This window comes from Hemicordylus capensis, chromosome 1, assembly GCF_027244095.1.
Source record: "Hemicordylus capensis ecotype Gifberg chromosome 1, rHemCap1.1.pri, whole genome shotgun sequence".
Taxonomy (NCBI): domain Eukaryota; kingdom Metazoa; phylum Chordata; class Lepidosauria; order Squamata; family Cordylidae; genus Hemicordylus; species Hemicordylus capensis.
This window is the reverse complement of record NC_069657.1, coordinates 287,078,097-287,100,105: the sequence shown is the minus strand read 5'-3', so window position 1 is coordinate 287,100,105 and position 22,009 is coordinate 287,078,097. Positions and strand designations below refer to the sequence as shown.

The 22,009-nt window shown below is 42.5% G+C and overlaps 1 protein-coding gene across 26 annotated transcripts in view; it reads right to left on the bottom strand.

Annotated features, from left to right (window-relative positions):
* Positions 1–22,009, bottom strand: part of MYT1L (myelin transcription factor 1 like) — a 571,739-nt gene that overhangs the window by 75,260 nt on the left and 474,470 nt on the right. For 22 of the 26 annotated variants that reach the window (XM_053286009.1, XM_053286008.1, XM_053286025.1 and 19 more), the window contains 5 exons: positions 14,426–14,673; positions 8,822–9,058; positions 3,309–3,430; positions 2,877–2,939; positions 2,324–2,392 (listed from right to left, as the gene is read on the bottom strand). In XM_053286009.1, the coding sequence (XP_053141984.1) occupies positions 2,324–2,392; positions 2,877–2,939; positions 3,309–3,430; positions 8,822–9,058; positions 14,426–14,673 (739 nt within the window). The remainder of the gene's footprint in view (positions 1–2,323; positions 2,393–2,876; positions 2,940–3,308; positions 3,431–8,821; positions 9,059–14,425; positions 14,674–22,009) is intronic. The other 4 variants (XM_053286029.1, XM_053286019.1, XM_053286020.1 and 1 more) reach the window with 1 other exon arrangement.

The following is a 22,009-nucleotide window of genomic DNA, read 5'->3' as shown; positions in this document are numbered from 1 at the left end:
TCACTGTTGCTGCTATAATAAAGGTAAAGGTGTGCTGTCGAGTCAGTGTTGACTCCTGGCGACCACAGAGCCATGTGGTTTTCTTTGGTAGAATACAGGAGGGGTTTACCTTTGCCATCCCCCACGGAGTATGAGATGATGCCTGTCAGCATCTTCCTATATTACTGCTGCCCGAAACAGGAGTTTCCCATAGTCTGGGTAACACACCAGCGGGGATTCGAACCAGCAACCTCTTTCTCCCTAGGCTAGTTGCTTCCCCACTGCATCATTAGGTGGCTCCCATGCCAGAAACAGAGGAATGTATAGTGTGCCTCTGTTCTGCCCAAAATGCAGAATTAGGCTGATTTCTTGCTGATGATGATGGCAGCCACCAGAGCTGTATCTGGATCAGTTTGGTTGCTTGAAGGTAATTATGTCTAATGCCCAAGTCAGGCAGTTCCATTACACAGGGCTAGATCACAGGGAGCTAGATCACAGGATTTCTTCCACTGCAGAAGGATTCAAATCCTTCGCAAAATTCCCCACTCTGACTTTATGCCAATGTGATGGGTTCAGAAGGTCATACTTTGATAATGGTGTTCTTTAGATAATACTCTGAAAATCTCAGCTGTTCAGCAGACATATAAATAGCAACAAACAATGTCGCTCTCAAATTATGCATGGTTTGAAGGGTTGGGAAACAGAAGTGGAGAAAGAAGAATGTGCAGGAAAGAGAGTAAAAAGGTGTATTAGGAAAAGTGCAACCCAGTAAAGAGAAAGAGAAGGTAGGAATGACCTGGGAAGTTTCTCCTCCCCAACTATGGATTGAACTGTATATGATCTAAATTCTGAAATGCTTACATGCCTAGCATACACACACTGTCCTTACAAAGTCTGAAATTATGGTTACAAAACAATTCTTTTATAAACTTGTTTTGGAATGATAAAAGTGGGGTTTATATTTTCTAAATGAGAAATAAGAACTTATGGTTGTTGGTTGTTCAGTAGGAGTTGCTAGTTGGCAATAAGACTACTGTATTTTGATCTGCCATTTTGAAACCCAGCCCTAATGGACTTTTGCTAACACACTCCTAGGAACCCCACCAGGTCCCTAGATAACTACCCTTGCTCCCTCTGAAGCCTCAGATCTTCATGCTTGATCTTCCCAGTCTTCTCACACATATCTCATCCCAGTCCCTTATTTCTCTAAGGGTCAGCTGGACCATGCAGGCAGACATTGGAGCTGCTTGAGTGGTACAATTCAAGAAATACTCACTGGACCAGAAGCAGCAGTATTTGCAGAATGTACAAATTGAGAATGTGCTCCAAATTCCTTGGTTCTGGTATCTATGCATAGGGTCAAACTATAAACTTCATTAACTATGTGTTATATCCCTTCCTCAATAGATGCATTTACTATCATCACAGGAAGCATAACCAATGGTCTGTGGACAGTGGCTGTTGACTACATGTTGCAAAATCTCTCAACATGTTTGTCACCTACAAGGTGTAACTCAAAAAAACCATGGACTGTGGCCAATTAGCAAAAGTTGCTTAAAATTTCAATTCCTTTTTCAGCTCAGCAGTCTATTAATCAGAGTAGTTAACTGAAAACAGCCAGAGTGACTAGGAGATTTTGCCTATCTTAGCTCTGCTGTGACATCACAGTAATCAGCTACTTGCAGCAGAATGGCATGAGCAGCGAATGGAATCTATAAACATAGAGGCTAGTCACATGACTGCTCAAAAGTAGGCTACGGGAGCCCAGCCTGCTTTCGAGCGGTCGTGAGAACCGCAGGGAGCCACGCAGCTCCCAGTAGTTAGCCCGCTCAATTCCCCCACCCCTTAAGTAAGTGCTTCGCTAAGCCCATTTTGGCGATTGTGAATCACCACGGCGCAGCTCCATGCCATGGTGACTCACGGGGAAACCCCCGACCAGGAGACTCCAACAAGCCTCCCGGCCTCGGGGGTCTCCCCAGAATGCCCTGTGCACTTGTGTAGGGCATTCTGGGACTTCCAGGGGCCGGGAGGTCCCCAATCCCCGTCACCCTTACCAGCTCCATAACAGAGCCAGTAGTCATGTGGGCAGCCAGGCCAGTCACCCAGGGTAAGCTCCCTGCTTGTCTGTAAGCCCGCTCTCCCCACATAGTCCGGTAAGGTTCTACACACGGATCGTGTGTAGAGCTTCATAGTCTGTGCCAGTATTCTGAAACCACATTGCAGGAGAAGCTCAGAATGTAAATGGAAGTCCTCCTAAATATAATCTTGCATTTCAGTCATTTCTCTTTGTAAATGCTAAGCAAACACATATATTAAGAAAAGAATGGCATTTGTTATATCTTACTTGAGTTCCTGTGAACTTGTGGCCAGCATACTTCGAATACTTTTGTCAGCCAATGGGCAGCCAGACAGACTGTAAGACAGGTCAGGATAGCCAAGTAAGTCAACCTTCTTTTAAACTAAGACCTTTCAAACAAACACAACGTTAAAATAAAATAAAATAAAAAATTGTAATGCAGAAAAGCGATGGAGCGGGCAAGAGCTGCAATACTGAATTTTGTAATACAAGTTAACCCTCTGAATATATTTAAATGTAAAGTTTACTTCTGATGTTATTGATTATTTTCCTGATAAACTTGTAGGTGTAACAAAAGAGTATTAGTGATCCATGGGTTAACTTTCTGAAAAAGTTTAAGATTCTTTTAAAAATTTAGTAGTAGTTTTAAAAGAAAAAGACGTTTATACAACACACAAATTAGCATGCTCTTAAGATCAACATTTATTACTCAAAGGGTTAACACATAGTTCAACATTTTTACTTTGACAGCATTGTTGAGGTAAGCTGAAAACAATAAATTGAAAAGACAGAATCCACCATGAAAAAAATGAAGTCACACCTTCTATGTGAGGCGTAATTACCAGTCACATGACCACTCCCATCACACCCTGGTGTTGGACATCTGCCACCAAACAAAAACAAAAAACAGCCAAAATAGTAAGTATGTTTAAAAAAACTTTTAAAAGTTTCATTGTTTCCAGTTTAGCTGCAATGTCTGCAAGGGGGATTTAAGCATCCTATTGAAAAAGCTGCAAAATGAATAGAATTCAATGAAAATGGCGTCTCAGTACGATATAGCATCATTAGGGACAAGCAAATACCATGTTAGCTTCATCACTTTAACTTAACTGACAATCTGAAACATTTATATGCTGCAAATGCTGCATGCTCATACTGCAAGGCATATATGTACTCGTTTATTTAGATAGGACAAAAGAGAGAGAAGGTTAAAATGAGTAAAAAAAATAGTTTCACCTCACATTATGCTTACGTTATTAAATCCTTTTTATTCTCTTTGCACTGAGGATATTTGGGCTTAGGGCTTGGTATGGTGACTTCCCCAGGATACCTTCGTTCTTCTAATGCATCTTGGAAAGGGTCTAGGTCTTCTGGCTGCAGACAAAGATGAGAGATTCATCAAACTTAAATAGGAGGCACTGGCATGTAGAAATTTGCTGCGGGGTGACCCTTGAAGAGAGGCCCTTTACCTTTGAGGTCTACCTAAGAGAGTGCCAGGCCATGGGGACAGCCCCTAACAACTCTATGAGAAGAACCATCAGAGGGGAGGGGAGAGAATTGCCAAGCAAAATCTCTAATAATTCATTTCAACGGAGAGGATATATGAACATTGGATCCTCTGTGCCTTCAGTTTTATTTTTGAATTTTGCCAGACATGCTCTCTACAATGGACTGAGAGGAGTAGCTCATATGCGCAGGCCATCTGCATAAACATTACAGCTGCTTCATACACTGCCACTATGTGAGGTTGCTAACTAAATAGCTCCCATATGGTGGGGATTCTATATTGCTATTTTAATCTATACAAGGTGTTCATCCTGTGGATCTATACTGTTGTATGTAAGTCTCCATGTCCATCCCCAACTAAAGGCATAGGCTGAATTCAGACGCAGCATGAAACCAGAGTAACGTGGCAGAGGTTGGAACTCCAATCTGAAATTGTGAAACCACAGTTTTGTGGCAAAAGCGACCTGCAGTTTGCCTTGCCAAACTCCAAATTGAACCTTCAGTTTGCACAAAGGTTTGTGGCTGAGACCTATGGTTTGACCACCGAAGCATTATTTCCAACCCCAGACACTGCCATAATAATGGTTTCGTGCTGATTTTCAAACCACAGTCATAGAGGCAATGGCACAGATGCACCCGGGATCGCACCCACTCCAAGGCTGCAGCACTTCTCACTGGCCACCTCTCCAATCACCTATCCAGCCCTGCCTCTCCTGTCACCTATTCAGTGATAGAGTTGCCCAGCAACAGAGATGTCGCCATGACCCAACCCAGACTTGTCAGCCTCTCAAGTGGCACAGTCACTCAGGGGCATTCCCTCTTCCCAATCTGTTCCTTGCTCTCCCCACCCAGCAGGCAGGACAGGATGACAGGATGGGCACTAAGTGCTTTGATCCCCAAGAAGGAAGCGGCAATGATGTATGTTCACAAGCACAAACACTCCAGGTGGCAACGAAAGTAAGGCATCCCATCACAGTGCTGGGAGGGGAACAAATGGCTAGGGAGGTTGCCAGGGAGGAGGTTGGGTTTAAAAGGCAGCCCCAACTAGGGATTCTTGAGCAGCCAAGTTCAATTTTTTTCATAGAAATGTTGGGGAAGAGGGCCCAGCCCCTTCCCCTTTGTGGGTTTACAGTCCCTAGGCTTTGTCATGAGAAGGGCTGGTCACAAGGGTAAGCATTGCTCCAGTCCAAGGAGCGATTTGACGTGTGATGATGACAGATGCTGACCCAAGGCAGACCATGTTTGGTCAGGAGCTCAGGAGAGTGCCAAGCCATGGGGACACCCCCTAGCAACTCATGAGAAGAACCATCAGAGGGGAGGGGAAAGAATTGCTGAGCAAAATCTTTAATAATGTGTGATGACAAATCATCCTTTTCTCCCACAGACCGCTCTCTCATGAGAGTGACCAGGCCATTGGGGCTCTATATTGAGCCAGGCTGCTCTATGGAGGAAAGCTACAGGGACAGCTACCCCGGGGAGAGCCCTGTCTTGGCAACTGCCACCAAGTAGCTGTCAAAGCATGCCCCCAGTCAGCCTGTCCACCCATATGGGCATGTGCAGCCTTGCTTGTGCCCCCAAACGGCAACCCCGCTCCCCTCAGGTTGCTGGGAATTGGGGCTCCCCTCTCCCACAATTCCCCATGCTGACAGATCTTCATACAGCACAATGCCAGACCGAACCCAGGAATTTTGAATGGGTTTAAAGATCCATTAATGCACCCGATGTTCCCCCCATCTGCACACATGGCCAGGTTCTGAAACATGGAGTGTTAAAATCTCCTTAGGAGGTGCACAGGGCTTTACAGGGAAAGGGGTGGGTGGGTTGCAGCAATTCTGTTCTATCTTTTACCATAGAGTTTTGGGGGCCCCACACAAGCAGGGGCCCCATTGTTGGGTTAGCTCAACTCATGAGCATGCAGTCCAAAGGGAGACCTAGGGTGCTTGTCCCAACAGTCCTCCACAGTAGCCTGGCCATCTCATAAGAGGGTGAGCCCACCGGCAGCAAGCTGCCAGTGCAGCAGGAATTTTATTTGGATTGCATGGCCTGCTTTGATAGTATTGGAAATTAAAGGACTTTGTGCTGTCTCTTTGTCTCAGACAGTGGAGGACAGACTAGTAAGTCAGAGAGCTAGAGGGTCAAGACATTTGTCATCACTTCTCCACTGCTCTGATGCTATCCCTTTGAAATGTAGATTGCTAATCTCAGGGATTCAACTTCCTTCCTTCCTCTCTCTCTTCCTACCTGCCCGCCTACCTTGCAACATGGCAAGCCTCTCTCCCTGCACCATATGTGCAGAGAGGATGCAGAATCCATCTGCATCCGGCTAGATAGATAGATTAGAGATCTAACTCCTCACTTTCCTATCTAGAATGGAGTTCCTTAATAAATGCCTTTTATATTAATTTGAAACTATGATTTGGCTCCAGGTTACTTTACTCTCAGCACACACGCATGCCTAACTAAATTTCCGCTGTGTTGTGCCTCTGTGCACTCTGCTATAATGAGAAGGGGATTTTCTCACCACAGAGAATTTCCAACAGATAGGAGGATCCCTCACAACACCATTGTAGGTCACAGCGGACAGTCCCCCTAGGATCCTTTGTTCTCCCTCACATACATAAACCCTCTGAGGAAGTCTTCATGTTCCTTTCTTAGCAACAGTCCGCCCCTCAGCCCTCCCCAACAAAATTGTGTTTGTGTGGGACTGTTTGGGTGCAAGGCTGTTTGTGGGATTAGGAAGCACTGGTATGGCATAGCATTTACATGGATTTAAATGCCCTTTTCATGCCGAGGGCAGACAGAAAGCTCTGAAAATGCACGATTGTGCTCGGCACACCCCCTTCGAGGCCAATCTCCTTGGCACACCCCCTTCGTGCTCAATCGCGGCTGCTCTGCTGGCATGCTGATGCTTTGCCCACAGTCTGGCCATGGAGCTTGCAGGGAGCGGCCTCAGCGGCCAAGCAGAAAGGAGGGGCTCCTTTCAGTTGGAAGTTGGAGGGCTGAAGCTCAATTGGGAGTTGGTGGGCTGCAGTTGGATGAATGGCTGCAGTGCAATTTACAATTTATAACTGAAACCACGGGTTTGCCAGCCTCCAGTTTTGTGCTACATCTGAATTCGGCTATAGTACCAATCCATGAAGCTGTCCCCTTACAGACATTACAGATGAGCTGGATGGAACCTTTGCCATTTGGACACTAGTTTCAGTTGCAACCTGCCACTTCCAAATTTAATTGTGTGATTTAGAATACATGAAAGACAGGTTTATTCTCAAATTAGAATTCAGCTTCATTTATCTGAACATCTTGAACATGTGAAAAATGTTTGAGACATCAAAATGTCAAATAAATGGGCATACTGTATACATAACTACATACTAATAAGGAGCTACATGGAGTAATAGTACAGAAAGAGATACAGAATGAGATATAGGGCTGTGCTAAAAATATTGAGGGGCGGGGAAAAACTGTGCTGCTGCACAATGTTGCATATATTTCAGTAGAAGATCTTTTCTTGGACACACATGAGATTTTGTGAGCCATAGTACAACATGTGCAATGATGCACTGCCATCACTGAGAAGATGCACTGCCATATGTAGTGCTAGAGATTCTAGGGGTAATGCAAAATCTTCTGCTGGAGCAAAAACTACTCTGGAACATTAGTGGAACACTAATGCATTAGCACTAGTGCAATACTAGTCCAGATCCTATCCAATGGATTTAAATAAATTCTTCTGTACAATGGAGGAAATCAGAGTTTGTTTCCTTTATAAGTTATAGTACTTATTTATATCAGCAGCAGCTTCAATAATTTTATAGCTAAAAAAATTTATGGCTAGTAAAATAAATGAATCAACATTCTTTTGTAAAACCAACGTATATAAAGATCCCTCTAACCCATATATAATATTTTACTCAGAACACCAACAGATTCAAGTAATGAAATATCCAACCAAAATATGAATGTAATATCTGTTATACACAAATATCTCAGTTCTAAAAGGATCTGTCTACCAAGTATATTTTGTAGTTTAGCATTCAAATACTGACTGAATATGAAAATGTTCAGTTCATCCTGCTGATATGCACCAATCCAAAATATCCTGTAGATGGTGCTCTAAGCAAAGATGTAAAAGTTCTGCTTGCTTTGCCCCTTATATATTTCCTCCTGTTTCAGTGATAACTTATACAAAGCATACCTCATCATGTTTCCATTTAAGTTTTGTTTGTTTTTTAAAGCGGTGTCAACGTTTATTGAAACAAGATTTATACCTCAGCTTAGGAAAAGTGCACCTAGGGCCGGACAATCAAAAAAATGCCAATGCCAAATTCCCTGACACTAAAGCTTGAGACAGTAAAATCATATCTATATTACAAAAGCTTGACAATAAATCGTGGTGAGGAAGAGCTGGAACCTGACAGGCATAAACAGGAGTGTCCTCAATAAAGCAGACCTGATACAATCAAGAGTATGTTTTATAGGCACATTGATTGAAAATGCCACATGTTATATACATGTTTGATACTTAAAACTGTAGAGTCAAAATACAGTCACTAATGAGGCACTTTCCTTTCATTACTACTGCTTTCTAGATTAGCAACAAAAACAGCACATTAACACAAGTTTTCCTTTTGTTCCTTGAGTGATCTACACATTCCGTGTGCTTCAGTTCACTTTTGCAGTATGATGAACAGCTCACAGCTTTTCCCAGTATAAGTAGGAAACACATGCTACTTTCCCCCCTGGGTGTGCCCTGCGTTTTGCTAACAAAACAGTTTATGAACATTCATTTCTAATATATATATATTTTAAAAAACTGTCCTTGAAAATGAAAGACCAAGTTCATAAGCAAATTATTGGATCATTACACTTGTTGAAAATTAGTGTTTCTTTTGCCAATTCTGAACTGGATATAGGCTGCAGTTCTATATACCGGAGTAAGTCCCATTGAACACAATGGGGCTTACTTTTCCTATGCATAGCATAGGATTGTGTTAGATAATTAGATTTAAGCTTACTATTTAAGCTTAAATAGCATTCAAAAGAATGTGAAAATAAAACACAATATCTTTAAGAAAATGTATAGTGGAACAATTAAATAAAATGTCATTTAAAAAACAAATTAAATTGTAGGAAGCCATTTATGACTGCAAGCCATCTTTTTAAAAATTAAATTATTTTTCCCACCAGTTTTTCTGAATCTAATAGATCTAAACAATCTTAATTGTAACAAGAATCCTAGAGATGAAAGAAACATACATTGATTTCTTTTGAATCATCTTCATCCATCCTATTAGGCTTCATTTTTGTGTAGTCTACTGGCAAGTCCCAGCAGTCACTTTCACTCAGCTGGTAACACCTGTTATTCATCACAGCCTGTTGTTGTGGTGACATTGGCTCCAGTGGCGTCAAAATGGTACAGCAACCATCTCGCTGCCTCTGCTTGTTCAAGCTCAGGTCTAGTGTTCCATTTTCATCAACTTCCATATCAGGATTCTGTAAAATAAAACAACCACCCAAAGAGTGTAGTTCAACTTGAGAACATAAAGGTTTTCCCCAGCATCTCTCATTAAATAGAACTCCCCACTAACAATTCAACTGCACATGGGAACACTGAAATCTCTCTCTCTCTCTCTCTCTCTCTCTCTCACACACACACACACACACATACCCTGGTATATAAATAAGAACTCTCTGAAAAGCATTTTTGTTGCTAATTTCACTCATTTGATTTACTCCTTGACTTGTCTACTTCTCTGAACTAACATCTGTATTTGATGTTATGCACCTTCTTAGGTGGTTACAGAGGAGGGAAACAATAGAAAAACATCAATAAAAGAACATAAATTAATTCAAATGCTAGCACCTAGAGGGGGAAAAAAGGAAGTTTTAATGACTAAAGCACAACATACCATCCTCAATCAGTAACATCAATGGGCAGTTTCACTGGATTGCCCTCCATAAGCCTCTTTATACTGTGCTTGCCACCTTCATATAAAGTGGAAATGCATTCAAATCACACAGACACCCCATCACAGACATTCAGTTATAACATGCCTTTACTCTCTACAGTCCTCCTTTATAATCATCTCAGCTTGGGGAAAAAGAAACTGGTACTGACATTCCCTGCAGCGGTTGAGGAAGTGTGTAGGGAAAGTGAGGCATTTTCTTTCAGCCTCTTTCTCCTCCTCTCTTTTTAGAAGTAGAGCAAAAAAAAAAAAACACCCACCCCAATTTTTACATCAAACCTTTGTTTTCCTAAAGCAGATGATAACCTATCAGGATTAGGACAGTTGAATACAAAAACTAATACACACCCAGCAATTCATATTTCAAGAAAGAAAGATTCTTCCTGAGAAATGCTGTTTCAAGCCTGTTGTGAAAGCTACTGTTCTCTCATATTTCTAGCAGCTTGTTTTCCTCATGGAGTAATAAAAGGTTCAAGAAGACATTCCAAGCAGGGGAAATCCTTCCCCATGCTTATTACCTACATAAATCATAGATCACAATTCTATTTGGATAGCTTTTCTAATAGACTAAACCTGATTACTACTTTGATGGTGATTTGGCATGGCATTTACCTTCCCAGAAGTACCATTGTTATTCTAATAAAACGGACAAACATTTGGGAACATAGACTCTTATTTAACCAACAAAAATGATGAACATTTCCCAATTATCTTGTCCCTAAGCTAAGTTATATGCTAGAGAAAAGTTTATTTCCTTTATTTGGGAAAACAAAATGAACCAATGCAAGAATATGAAAACGAAGTTTCTCCATTTGACAATAATTGTTTTGCATAATGACTTCTAGTGCTACACCATCCATTTATCTTTGCTAAAAAACAAGAGAGGGGAAAATAGTTATTTGGAGAAAAGCAAGTTGTTTGCCTGCCCCACAGCATAGAAACCTGTTTCACCCTCAAAAGTGTTTCTTTACACAGCCATCTAGTGGCCTCATGCAGGACGCATATTTTGACCTGAAAATGCAATTAAACAATCATATTTCTTGTCAATTATCAGAATTAAACAACTTTATCATTTCATTACAAAAACACAATGGCCAAATAAATTATTTTCATATGTGACCCCTGTTGTAAGAATTTCTCCCTCCGCCACCTAATTAATTCCTTTCAGCTTTGCCAAGTGGTTATCAATCTATCACTATCATTTATAAAGCACTACAGTTCGTGCAAAAGCTTGCAAGCTATAGTCATCGACTGACATGACCCACAATGTTACGAAGGCATAATGCTGCACTGCAGGGCTGTTGCAAATTTCAAAGGGAGCATCGGGGCTGCACACAAGGTCAGCTGCACAACCAGTGATTCCACAATTTTTGTATTCAAGACAATGGGGGAAACCTTTCGTATTCAAGACAATGAGAATGCTGGTTGCTCAACTGTCCCTTTTGTGCAGGTTTGACGCTCTGTTTAAAGTCCACAACAGCCCTGCAGGGCAGCATTATGCTTCCATAATACTGAGCATCATGTCAGCTATTGAAAATATACTTTGTTTTTTTATAGTAAGGTTTTCCAGTATTGTGAATACAAACCAGAGTGGTTTTAATTATTATTTTTAGCAAGCACCCTTTTAAAGGAAAGAGTCTTTAGCTCAATAGTAGAGCACATGCTTTGCAGCTTCAGTCTTTAGCATCTCCTGGTAGGGCAAGGAAAGATCCCTGTCTGAAATACTTAGCTGCTGCCAGCCAGTTGCTAACATCCAGACTAACACTGGACAGACACACCATTATTTTCCATCACATGAGCGAGGAGGAATGATATTAGTTGCCTATGCTTCCCAGAACATAGGAGGCACAGGCGGCTAAAGAGGGAAAGGGGAAAACTGGTGAAAAACGCTCCTCCCCCATCATGTGACTGAAAATGCTGAAGCCATTTTCCATAGGTGCAGTGTTGGTCTGGAGATGACTGCCAGCATAAAAAATACTGAACCTGATGGATAATGGTCTGATGCAGTAGAAGGCAACTTTGTATGTTCCTGTCTTAGCATGTTACTACCTGATGAAAGCAGGAATTTAGATCAGCCAGCCTTGGATTCTTAATGTGTTTGAGATCTTGATCCCAGTGTTTGAGATCTTGATCCCAGTATATGCAGAAGGTTCCCTGACATGACTCATAAATCTTGATCACAGGTCAGCTCTGAGCAGTAATGCAAATTCTGACGCTGAGGAGAGGTGCAGTCAGGCCAGAGGAGGTAGGCCCAGGCCCAGCCCTGGCACCAGGCAGAACCACCACTCACTGGGCCCCCTCTTTCACATCAAGTAAGTACCTCATGTTCCTGCAAGCCTTCACTCCAGCAACAGGTCAGAAGGGACTGGATGGCATAGAAAAGTGCTAGATTCTAGGCTAAAGAACTAGCCCTTTAAATCTTTCTGCTGTTCTGAAAGGAATGTGAAGCTTGAGGGGGTAGTTGAGCTTCAAGGTATTTAAGACCTCATCCTAACTCTGGCCTTGATCAGAGCAGGTTCCTCACTTGTAGGTAGCCAGGGTTCTGGCTCACCTAGCCAGCTCATTTGCCTTGCCGATTCCTGTCTGGACATTCTGGCTATGGAAGGTGTATTTCAGCAGCTGAATGGTATTCTTTCTCCCTTCCACAATCAACACTGGGGAAGTGCTTTGATAGGCTGGTTCAGATGTCACATGGCCTTGGTCAAAGCGTGGCTCTGCCTGACACCCCTGACCTGAGCCTGGGGACGTATGCTTCCCTTTCCCATGCTGGAGCATGTAACTACTCCCAATTTTGGTTAAAATAAACCATGATGGGTAATGACATCCGAACCGTCCAATCTTGGTTTATTCTAAACTATTTATCAGAAATAAACCATGAACTAACCCAAGGTCTGAAGTGAGTCACAGACTGCTGTATATTTCAATAGCAGGTTAAAATAAACTAATTTGGATGTCACAACTGAATCTGGTTTATTTTAAACTGAATCAGCAGGTGCTCACATGGGCATGGGACGGGCACGTGCTCCTAAGGCTCCAGGATATCATACGGAGCCAGGCTGAGGTTCTACGTGACTCCTGAACCAGCCTTAAGTAAGGCTTTTTGAAAGCCAGTTTTCATCCTTATCTGGGTGCTTTCCAGGTTAGACCCTGCAATGGGGTCACGTTGTATCTCGTAAGTGTGCTTCCACACTTCCTGTGTTGTGACACCATAGTCCCTAAGCGGACAGCAGGGTGCCGTTCACATTCCAATGCCTTGTTTTGAATTTAATCACTGCGATATAGATGTCGTATATCCGGCTCAAGAAAGCTGCTTTCCCCCGGGTTATTAGTTTCCATGAGGCTGCTCCCCTTGCTGTTTATGTTTCAAATGCAACTTGCCTGAATGGAGGCATTTTGCTGCTGTTGAGCAGCTAGTCTGGAAAGCACCCTGCAGAAGGACTGTCAGAAGTATTTCTCAGTCATCACTTCTGATTCAACACAGGAACCCTCAGATTTCACCAACCATTATGGGGTGAGGGGAAGAACTTCAGAAATCAGAAACACATCTGCAAGCCCCATCCCCACCCCACAAAATGCAAGGCAGCTCTTGTGCCATGTATTTTTGTTTCCTGTTTTCACTGTACGAAACAGGATGCTGGACTAGATGGGCCTTGGGCCTGATCCAGCAAGGCTGTTCTTATGTTCTTATAATTTTTAGTTCACCCTGTTCTTAGGTTCAACCATTAAAATGCAAACCATTTTAAATCAAGGCATTTGAAGTACATAGCCAATAGCTTCCTAGCTGATTTATCATTTATAAATAAATGCATAAATTGTTACATTTATTTAATGTATTTTTAAATGTTTCACATTGCTTCCAGAAGAATTAGCTTCACTAAGGCATACCTTTAGGTGGGGATGGCCTTCCTGAGCAATATCAACAGCCAACAAGTGTGCCTCTCTTCACACATCAGCTATTTGTTTTCAATATAATGAAGACACTAACCCGATTCACACGCTATGTTCAACAGATATACAATCTGTGTACAGTGTATGTACACCCACACAGATCTGCCCATACATTATGTTCAACATATGAACAATAGTACACTTCCTATCTGTATCTGAGACAGTTTGTACCCAGATTCATGTTTTACTGCATGTACAGTCATTCACACATGTATATAGGTGCAGCATAATCCCTGAATGTGCTACTCTTTAGGGGACATCTCTGGGTGGAGGTAGCAATCCTGATCGGATGTATATGCATCACACAAAACTGACACACAGCAAAGGTGACAAGGAGATAATCGCATGGTCATCCAGGGCTGAAATTTGTTCCAGATGTTTGTGGAAAATACTTACTACCCTACTCACTGATGCAATTCACACAGTACAATTCACTCAGTATGAAACTGGCCCTACACAGGATATATCAGACATCAAATTAAGCTGTACCAAACTATTCTTACCATGTAAAACACTTCCAATTGAAATCACTGAATTAAAAGCTAACTCTTTTCTTAATGTCAACCAACACATTCAATACAGTTCAGACAGTTCAGTGAACGAAACCTAAATAACCTTTGTATTCGCACAAGGTCCCACAAGTTAAGCAACTGGTGAATAATAAAGCAGCTTTTGTTTTCATTGTTGCTAGCCTGTGTTTAACGCTATAGTCTGAACTGGATTCTGATGTTCACTGCTAAATTGCCATAGCAAAAGCTGCATCATTTTTTTGGTGAAATGTATTTGGAGAAGAAGATGAAGCACAATCAAAAGCTGTTGCTGAATTCATCACAGATTTATAAGCAGGTGCAGTAAAGAGTCACATATCTTCAAGTAGTACATAAATAAAGATTACATATATTTTACTGATATTATATATATATATATATATATGTACATAGTTTACCCTGGCACAGAGATCCTGAGGTTTAGTGGAGAGATTCTGAGGCATTTCCCTGCAGCGAGTGGAAAGATTCAGAATAGCAGTAGCAGCCATGTGCGCTGCTTCCATGTCATGGGTATAGTCAAAGCTGCTCTTGCTGCAGGTACTGCTGGCGCTGCTGCCTCCTCCACAGCTCATATTGCTGCTGCTGCTAGGGGCATAACTGCTTGTTGTGCTGCTGGTCGGGCTTGAATTCTTACAGTAACGTTTAGCTGTGGGAAGGAAATTTGACAAGGATGACTCAAAAAGGGCCAGCATCTATGTACATACATGAAAAAAAAAAGCAATGCAATCGACAGAGAGTGATCTGATGTTCATAAGGAGCTACAAAGTCTATTAAGGCAAGGAGGAAAGCAAAGGGAAAGAAATCAGCCCTGATGATTTTGTGATATTTGCGGAGCTTCTTTGTAGAAGGAGCCTGGATGCAATATTTATATTTATTTATCATCATATTTCTATACCACCTGATATGTGCATCTTTCGTAAGTGCACAGGAAAGGAAGCAAAGTAATAATCTGCAGAGTGTTCTGCAGTGACACACAGATCAGATTTATGGCAAGCAGAAATGTGTACTGTGCTTGAAACTTTGATGGCTTTAAAACACTCTATGCTTATTCCTCAGCAGCAACAGCCCAATTGTAAGTCCTCACAGTAATTGCCAACCAACTGAAACACCTGCTTGGCAGGAGGAAGTCATACAGTGACAGCCTTCCTATAGGAAACGATCCCACAGTAAAATGTAGGAACTTGTGCAACGTCCACAATCAAAATATCTTGGCCTTGCAGAAAGAAATTCAGTAAGACGATAATGTGTTTGATTTCTTCAGTGCTGTCCTTAAATGCTTTGGTAGCTTAAACAGACTATTAAGGTAGCATCAGATGATCCTGGAGCTCATGATTACTACACCCATCCATCCCATAGATGTCATTACTGTCTCTTCTTGCTGAGAGCTTTTGCCTATCAGCCACACCATCTTTTCTGACCATTTCTTCTCTCGAAACCATTACCCAGCAGCACCAAGAGAGGATAGGCTGGTTGGATGGGAATGAAATTATGGACAAGAGTCCACCTGTACTGCTATTATTTTGTTTTTACTAAAGTGCAGAAGACCATGGATCTCCCACATCATGTCTTGTTTGGCCCATGTTATTAGGTGCCACAGACAGCAGAGAGAGGGTCTTTGCAACTTGATCATATACCAGACCAGGAGAGCTGGTCTTGTGGTGGCAAGCATGACTTGTCTCCTTAGCTAAGCAGGGTCCACCCTGGTTGCATATGAAAGGGAGACTAGAAGTCGGAGCACTGGGAGATATTCCCCTCAGAGGATGGAACTGCTCTGGGAAGAGCAGAAGGTTTCAAGTTCCCTCTCTGGCATCTCCAAGATAGGGCTGAGAGAGATTCCTGCCTGCAACCTTGGAGAAGCCACTGCCAGTCTGTGAAGACAATACCGAGCTAGATGGACCAATGGTCTGACTCAGTATATGGCAGCTTCCTATGTTCCTAGATGTTTATTTGGACATTTTAAGTCCCACTGTAATCAGTGGGACTTACTATCTGGTAAACTTTCAGTTTAAAATTTATATTGTTAGGTACTTTTTTTCCTCCAGCTATGAGGGGAGAGAGACTAAGATTGCAATGCAGGGGTAAAGTGATTTAATCCTCTCTCCACACCATTTTCATGACGATCATTTCTATTTGCCTTGGGAGGAAAACTGCTGTTGGTGCAATAATGGCTTGCCTTCCAGGACAAATAGGGGGATTTTTTTTAATTAGGTGCAAGGAAAAAGGTTTTGAAAAATCCTCTCCACACCATGGTGCTGGTCCTGATCCAGTCCTTTCATAGCTATCTATATATTTAATCCTCGTAGACATGCCTGAAGTGTGGAGAGTGCGTCCCAGCACTCAGCTGAGGAGGTGCCAGATTGGCTGGGCACCAACAGTTGGCACCACTCATGAGAGCGGTGGGCCATTCGGAGAAGATGGCAGCAAGGCGGCTGGCCACTTAGGGAAGCGTGCGGCTGGTGGTAGCCCGCTTGGAGAAGTGGGCGCGCGGCTGGTGGTAGAGGCTGGGTCAGGAGGGGAAGGGGCCAAGGGGCTAAGCCCCGGTGCCCGCTGAAGGAGGCCAGGTCAAGAGGGGAGGAGGGCAAGGGATGAAGCCCTGGCGCCCGTTTGAGGCCGGATCGGGAGGGCAAGAAGCAAGACTGGGGCAGGAGGGAGAGGGAGGGAGGGCAGGAAGAGAGACTGGGGAAGGAGGAAGGGGAGGGAGGGTAGGAACAGAGACTGGGGAAAGAGACAGGGGGAGGGCGGGCAGGAAGAGAGACTGTGGAAGGAGGTGGGGGAGGGAGGGCAGGAACAGAGACTGGGGAAGGAGGCGGTGGGGGGGAGTGCAGAAGAAACAACCAACCAATTGAATTCTCCCAACTAAACCCCTAAAAGTAAGTAAACTGCCGCACAGATGCTCTGTGTGGGTTCAATTAGTTTAAAGAAAAAAGAAAGTCAGAAATGAAAAACACATTTGACCTTCAGTATCACCTATGAAGACTATGAAAGATGCTTTTTATTGTGCGAAAACAGTTTTAAAGAAGTGCCTTCACACTACCAATAGGTTCACATCACTTGAAACTATGAACTGGATGTTTCCAATTCCAATTCAACAATCTCATACCAACATCTATGAAATAAAGATTGTCATCTAGCCCTCAGGCATGAGATTTTGTAGACTGATGATTCATATATTTTCTAAACTCTTATCTAATCTAATATCTCTGATTAACCCAGGACTTCTCAAACTTGGGTCCCCAGCAGTGTTCCCAGAAACAGAGATCCCCAGTCAACAAGGAGTTGTTGACTACAACTCTTATAAACCCTAGTCAAAGCCCACTGCAGTTGGGGATGCTGAGAGTTGCAGAGAACATCATCTGGGAATCTCTGTTATAGGCAACACCAAGTTTGAGAACCCCTGGATTAACCTCCAAAAATAAATGCTGAATACTGTGAGAGCATTCAGTCAAATGGGTTTCCTAATGCCTCCTCAATTTTTCCCCCCACCATGATGTTCACATCCTTTCCAATTATTTTTCTTAATATTTCTGAGTACTTTCCCAATATATAAATGTATTGCAGTGGCATCCAATTGCATAGGCTCCAGAGGTAATATTACAAGCTAATATTACTTTGCAAAAGACTTGTTCCTCAGCCCAGCATGGGTGGAGGGGGAGGAGGATTTTTGCTTCTCCCCCCACGCCTCCAAAAGTCCTTTTCACTGCCAGAAATATGTCCCAGAGGGTCACACAAACAGGAGCACTGGGGAAATTGCATGCGGGCTACGTTGCATCCCTGCACATTTTCTTACACACCCACTTCATAAATCAGGATGTCAGTCAGTATGTTTCCTCAACTTAAGGACTGTGTGCCATCATGGGGTGTGGATATCATCAATTGTTTCTCCAAATTGTATTTGACAAAGGTGATCTGGTGTGTATTGGCCAATCAGCTATATTTTTGGTGCATTTGACTGCAACTATAAATTTAGCCTGGCACTCTGTGATCTCTTGAAGCTGGTGCCAGTGTTTGAAGATGTTTCTTTTCCTCCAAAGAAACGGAAACATGGTCATCATAGGCAAAGCTGCACATATCTACCTTTCCTAGATTTCTCCCTTACTTCCAGTGAATTATTTTTCACTATCTGCAGTTTTCTGCATAAGAAGTGCAACAGCAGCCCTGTGTGGATATCATCTCTCCATACAGTTTGGTGGAGTCTGCCAAAACAAATAAATAAATAAAATCCAGAATAATTATGTTTAAACTTTAATGTGGCCATATAGTAAATTGATATTCTAGAATCGAACTATCATCTCTTGAACTTTAAATATTTCTTAAATATAGTACAGGGAACAATCTTTTATTTGTGATTCTAATATTTAAGAAGCTTCATGCTAGTAATAATATTAATTATATCCCAAACTGAATTTGAGACTGTTTTTTCTTGTGTTAATCAAAATGAGAAAATCGTCCAGACCCCTTTCATCTTCTTGCCAAACAAACAAAAATCAAAATGTCTCCCTCTGTTTCTGAACTACAGATGGCTGTTCTTATCCACAGTTTCGTATATGCATAGTTACACAAACCACAGTTTTGTGTATCTGTGGATGGGTGTTAGAGACCCGTTTTTTTTAAACCACGGTATTAAAAATAGGCTAAAATTTGCCTATTCATGGTTCTGAGTGGCCAGAAATGACTTCCTATGTCATTTTGAGCTGCCATATTTTTGTGCAGAGCCATATTGTGGCTCTTTTAAAAAATTCCCATGATCTTTTGTGAAAATTGAAGGAATTGGGGGGGGGCATTGCTGGAGAGCTGGAGAGCGAGGTAGAGTACATTATTTCTCTGATTTATGCTCCCCACTTCATTTTTAGCCTTTTTGTGTGTGTAGGAACATAAAACAAGGTTTTGTTATCCCCGGTTTCTGTATTTGTGCCTACAGGCGAGAACGGAACCACTGTAAATGACAAAGGCCTCCTGTATCTACCATTGGGGTTAGTCTTAAAATACATATGTCTTCAGACTGTCAATTTCAGGTACTATGGGAGAATCTGCTGTCCCTCCCTTAGCCTGACAAAACAAACTAGTCCTGAAAGCAACAATGGTTCTATGGGAAATGATAGTATGCATTATCTGTGCTCTTTCTGCTACATAAGGTATATTTTAAAAATTGAAATACTGAAATATACTATATAATTTTTATTCTTCATCTTCATCATCATCAAGAGATGATGCAGTGAAATTGGTCATTAGCTGATACTAAAGTGAGAGAAGAGGTGCGGGCAAAAAACTGAACCAACAATTATATTGCCTACATATTATGTAGAGGAGGACTGTTTGGATACTCACATCTTTGCTCTATTAGCAGCCCTCTAGATCAGAGGTTCCTAACCTGGGGGCCTCAAGAAAGATTTTAACACCTGGCTTTCAGTTTGTATCTCCTCTGGAATTGAGGTGTGCATTCATATATCGGCCAAATTTATCCTAACGTCCCTGTGAGCTATCAGGGAGCACATCACACACAATTTGGGTTTTTCATTGTGTGTTACAGTGTAGCCCAATTTATATCCGGGGGGGGGTCTACTTTTTGCATCAGGTTTTTGGGGCAACTTCGAATTCGCAGTAAAGCCTTACAGAAAACCTGTGGTAAAGCCTACTGCCTGGGAAAGCTCCAGGTACTGCTGAACTACAGCTCCCATCAGCCCAAGCTATAATTTCCTGTGTCTGGGGCTGATGGGAGTTGTAGTTCATCAACAACTGGAGAACGTTAGGTTGGGAACCACTGCTCTAGATATTCAACAACTGCCCAAAGCTCATGTTTCCAGAGCTACAGATCTCACTCATCATTTCTACCAAAACTCAAACCTATTATCAGCATCCCCACTTTCTTGCCACACTTCCCAGCACTTTGTGCACCCTTTCCAAGATGGTGCAAGGGCTCAAGAGGACTCTATTTCTCTTAAAAGAGCCCTGCCTCCTGGCATTAGGCAAAGCATAACACGGCATGGTAGAAATTGTCATCTCCACATGGTCCCAGGGTGCAGCACATTCAGATTCAGCTTCAAACAAGCTGAATAAGCAATTAGTGAGGGGGGCACACTTAGGCTTGATGGGGGCCACTACCTGATGTGGTGGAAAGGCTTTACAAAGAAGAACACTGGACTAAGTGTAATACTTGCTGCATTTATCCCATTTGATTAAGAAATACAAAACAGAAAAAGTGATGTCTTGAACCAACACTTGATGGACTTGATGGATAAAAGCTTCTGAACACTGTCTGGGGGTGGGCAGAAGGGACAGAAAGTGACTGACCAGGAGGAAGCATTTTTCCTCTCTGAACATATGCACTATCACATCTTGAGGTAGGGACCACAACAGTGTACAAGTACTTTTAAGTAACCATCAGTCCCCCTTTCTTCAAATCAGTAGCAGTATAGCTCTACCTTGAGAAAGCAGTCCTGTTCTCCTTTGAAGAAAAGTATTTGAGGCTTAAATGTCGGCGCCTGATCCTAAACACATAACATTGTATCCTAAATGCTTGTAGAATTAGTGGAAGAAGTATCACTCCCATAAGGGGGAGACAGACCTCATCTTCTCCCTGCAACCCCCTGTAACCTCCAAACACCTCTTCCTGTGAGTTGTGGCAGGCCTCTCTGGAGATAAATGTCATGTGTGGCTGTAGCAGGAAGGTGGCATTGGCAAAAAGGGAAGGAAATTACCTCTTCCACTCATCATCTAAGTGATGAGCACTTGGAATCCAGTCCATTTACATGTAAATAATGTGAAAAATGCCAGTAATAAAATAAAGTTAAATGCACATGGCTATCCCTGCCCCGATCACTATAAGCTAATTCTTAGGGACAAACTGTTCCATCAAGTAGCACAGCATTCCTGGATGACACAGAAAAATAAAATTCATAATACAATGGCTGACAATACAACTACCTGAACAGCCTCTGTCCAAATAGTATCTCATCTTTACCTCGCCACTTGAATTCATCCGGTTGTTTATCAATTTCTTATTGTAATAATCTTTTTCTCCTTCTACTTGTCTGTCTGCTGCAGGTATGCACAATTTATAATCCACCAAACAGAACAAAGCCTTCTACTACCCATGAATGATAGTCCACCCAGACTCACTAAAACAGGACTCAATACACTAAAACTTTTTTGTTTTATAAAAATAAAATAAAATATTCGTGGCTGTCTGCGACTTCAAAAACTAGGATAGGGGTTCTATCTATGTGGCAGGCCACAGTACAAGACTAGTTGTTTTGGTTCAGATATCATGCAGAACCTCAGTTAAATTTAACCAGGGTATCTGAAATAAACTAAGAACAGAATTGCTGTTCTTCCATAACCGTGCTTTGTAAGTGGCTTGCCCCTTGTTTTCACCTCCCATATGAATGGCCCATATGCATAGGAACATAGGAAGCTGCCTTCTACTGAGTCAGACCCTTAGTCCATCTAGCTCAGTAAGAGTCAGTATTGTCTTCACAGACTGGCAGTGGCTTCTCCAAGGTTGCAGGCAGGAGTCTTTCTCTCAGCCCTATCTTGGAGATGCCAGGGAGGAAACTTGAAACCTTCTGCGATTAAGCATGCAGGAGCTCTTCCCAGAGCGGCCCCATCCCCTAAGGCAAATATCCTACAGTGCTCACACATGTATTCTTCCATGCGAATGCAAACCAGGGTGGGCCCTGCTTAGCAAAGGGGACAATTGGTGCTTGCTACTACAAGACCAGATATCCTCCCATGTCCCAGGCTGCTGTGCTCTACCCTGCTTTTGGCAAGCCCTAACCCTGTCACTTATCTCCCAGCCATTGGTCCAGATTACAATGGGGACAGGCTTGCATGGAACAAACTCTTTCAGCAATTTCTGCCCACTTTTAGAGTTCTCTGGCTGCTCTCAGTTCCTTGCAAGAATTGATGGCCAAGGAGCTATTACTGTATAGTGCCAATCCTCCCTTCCCCCAGCTGCAATCTCACATCAAGCACTGTTAACAATT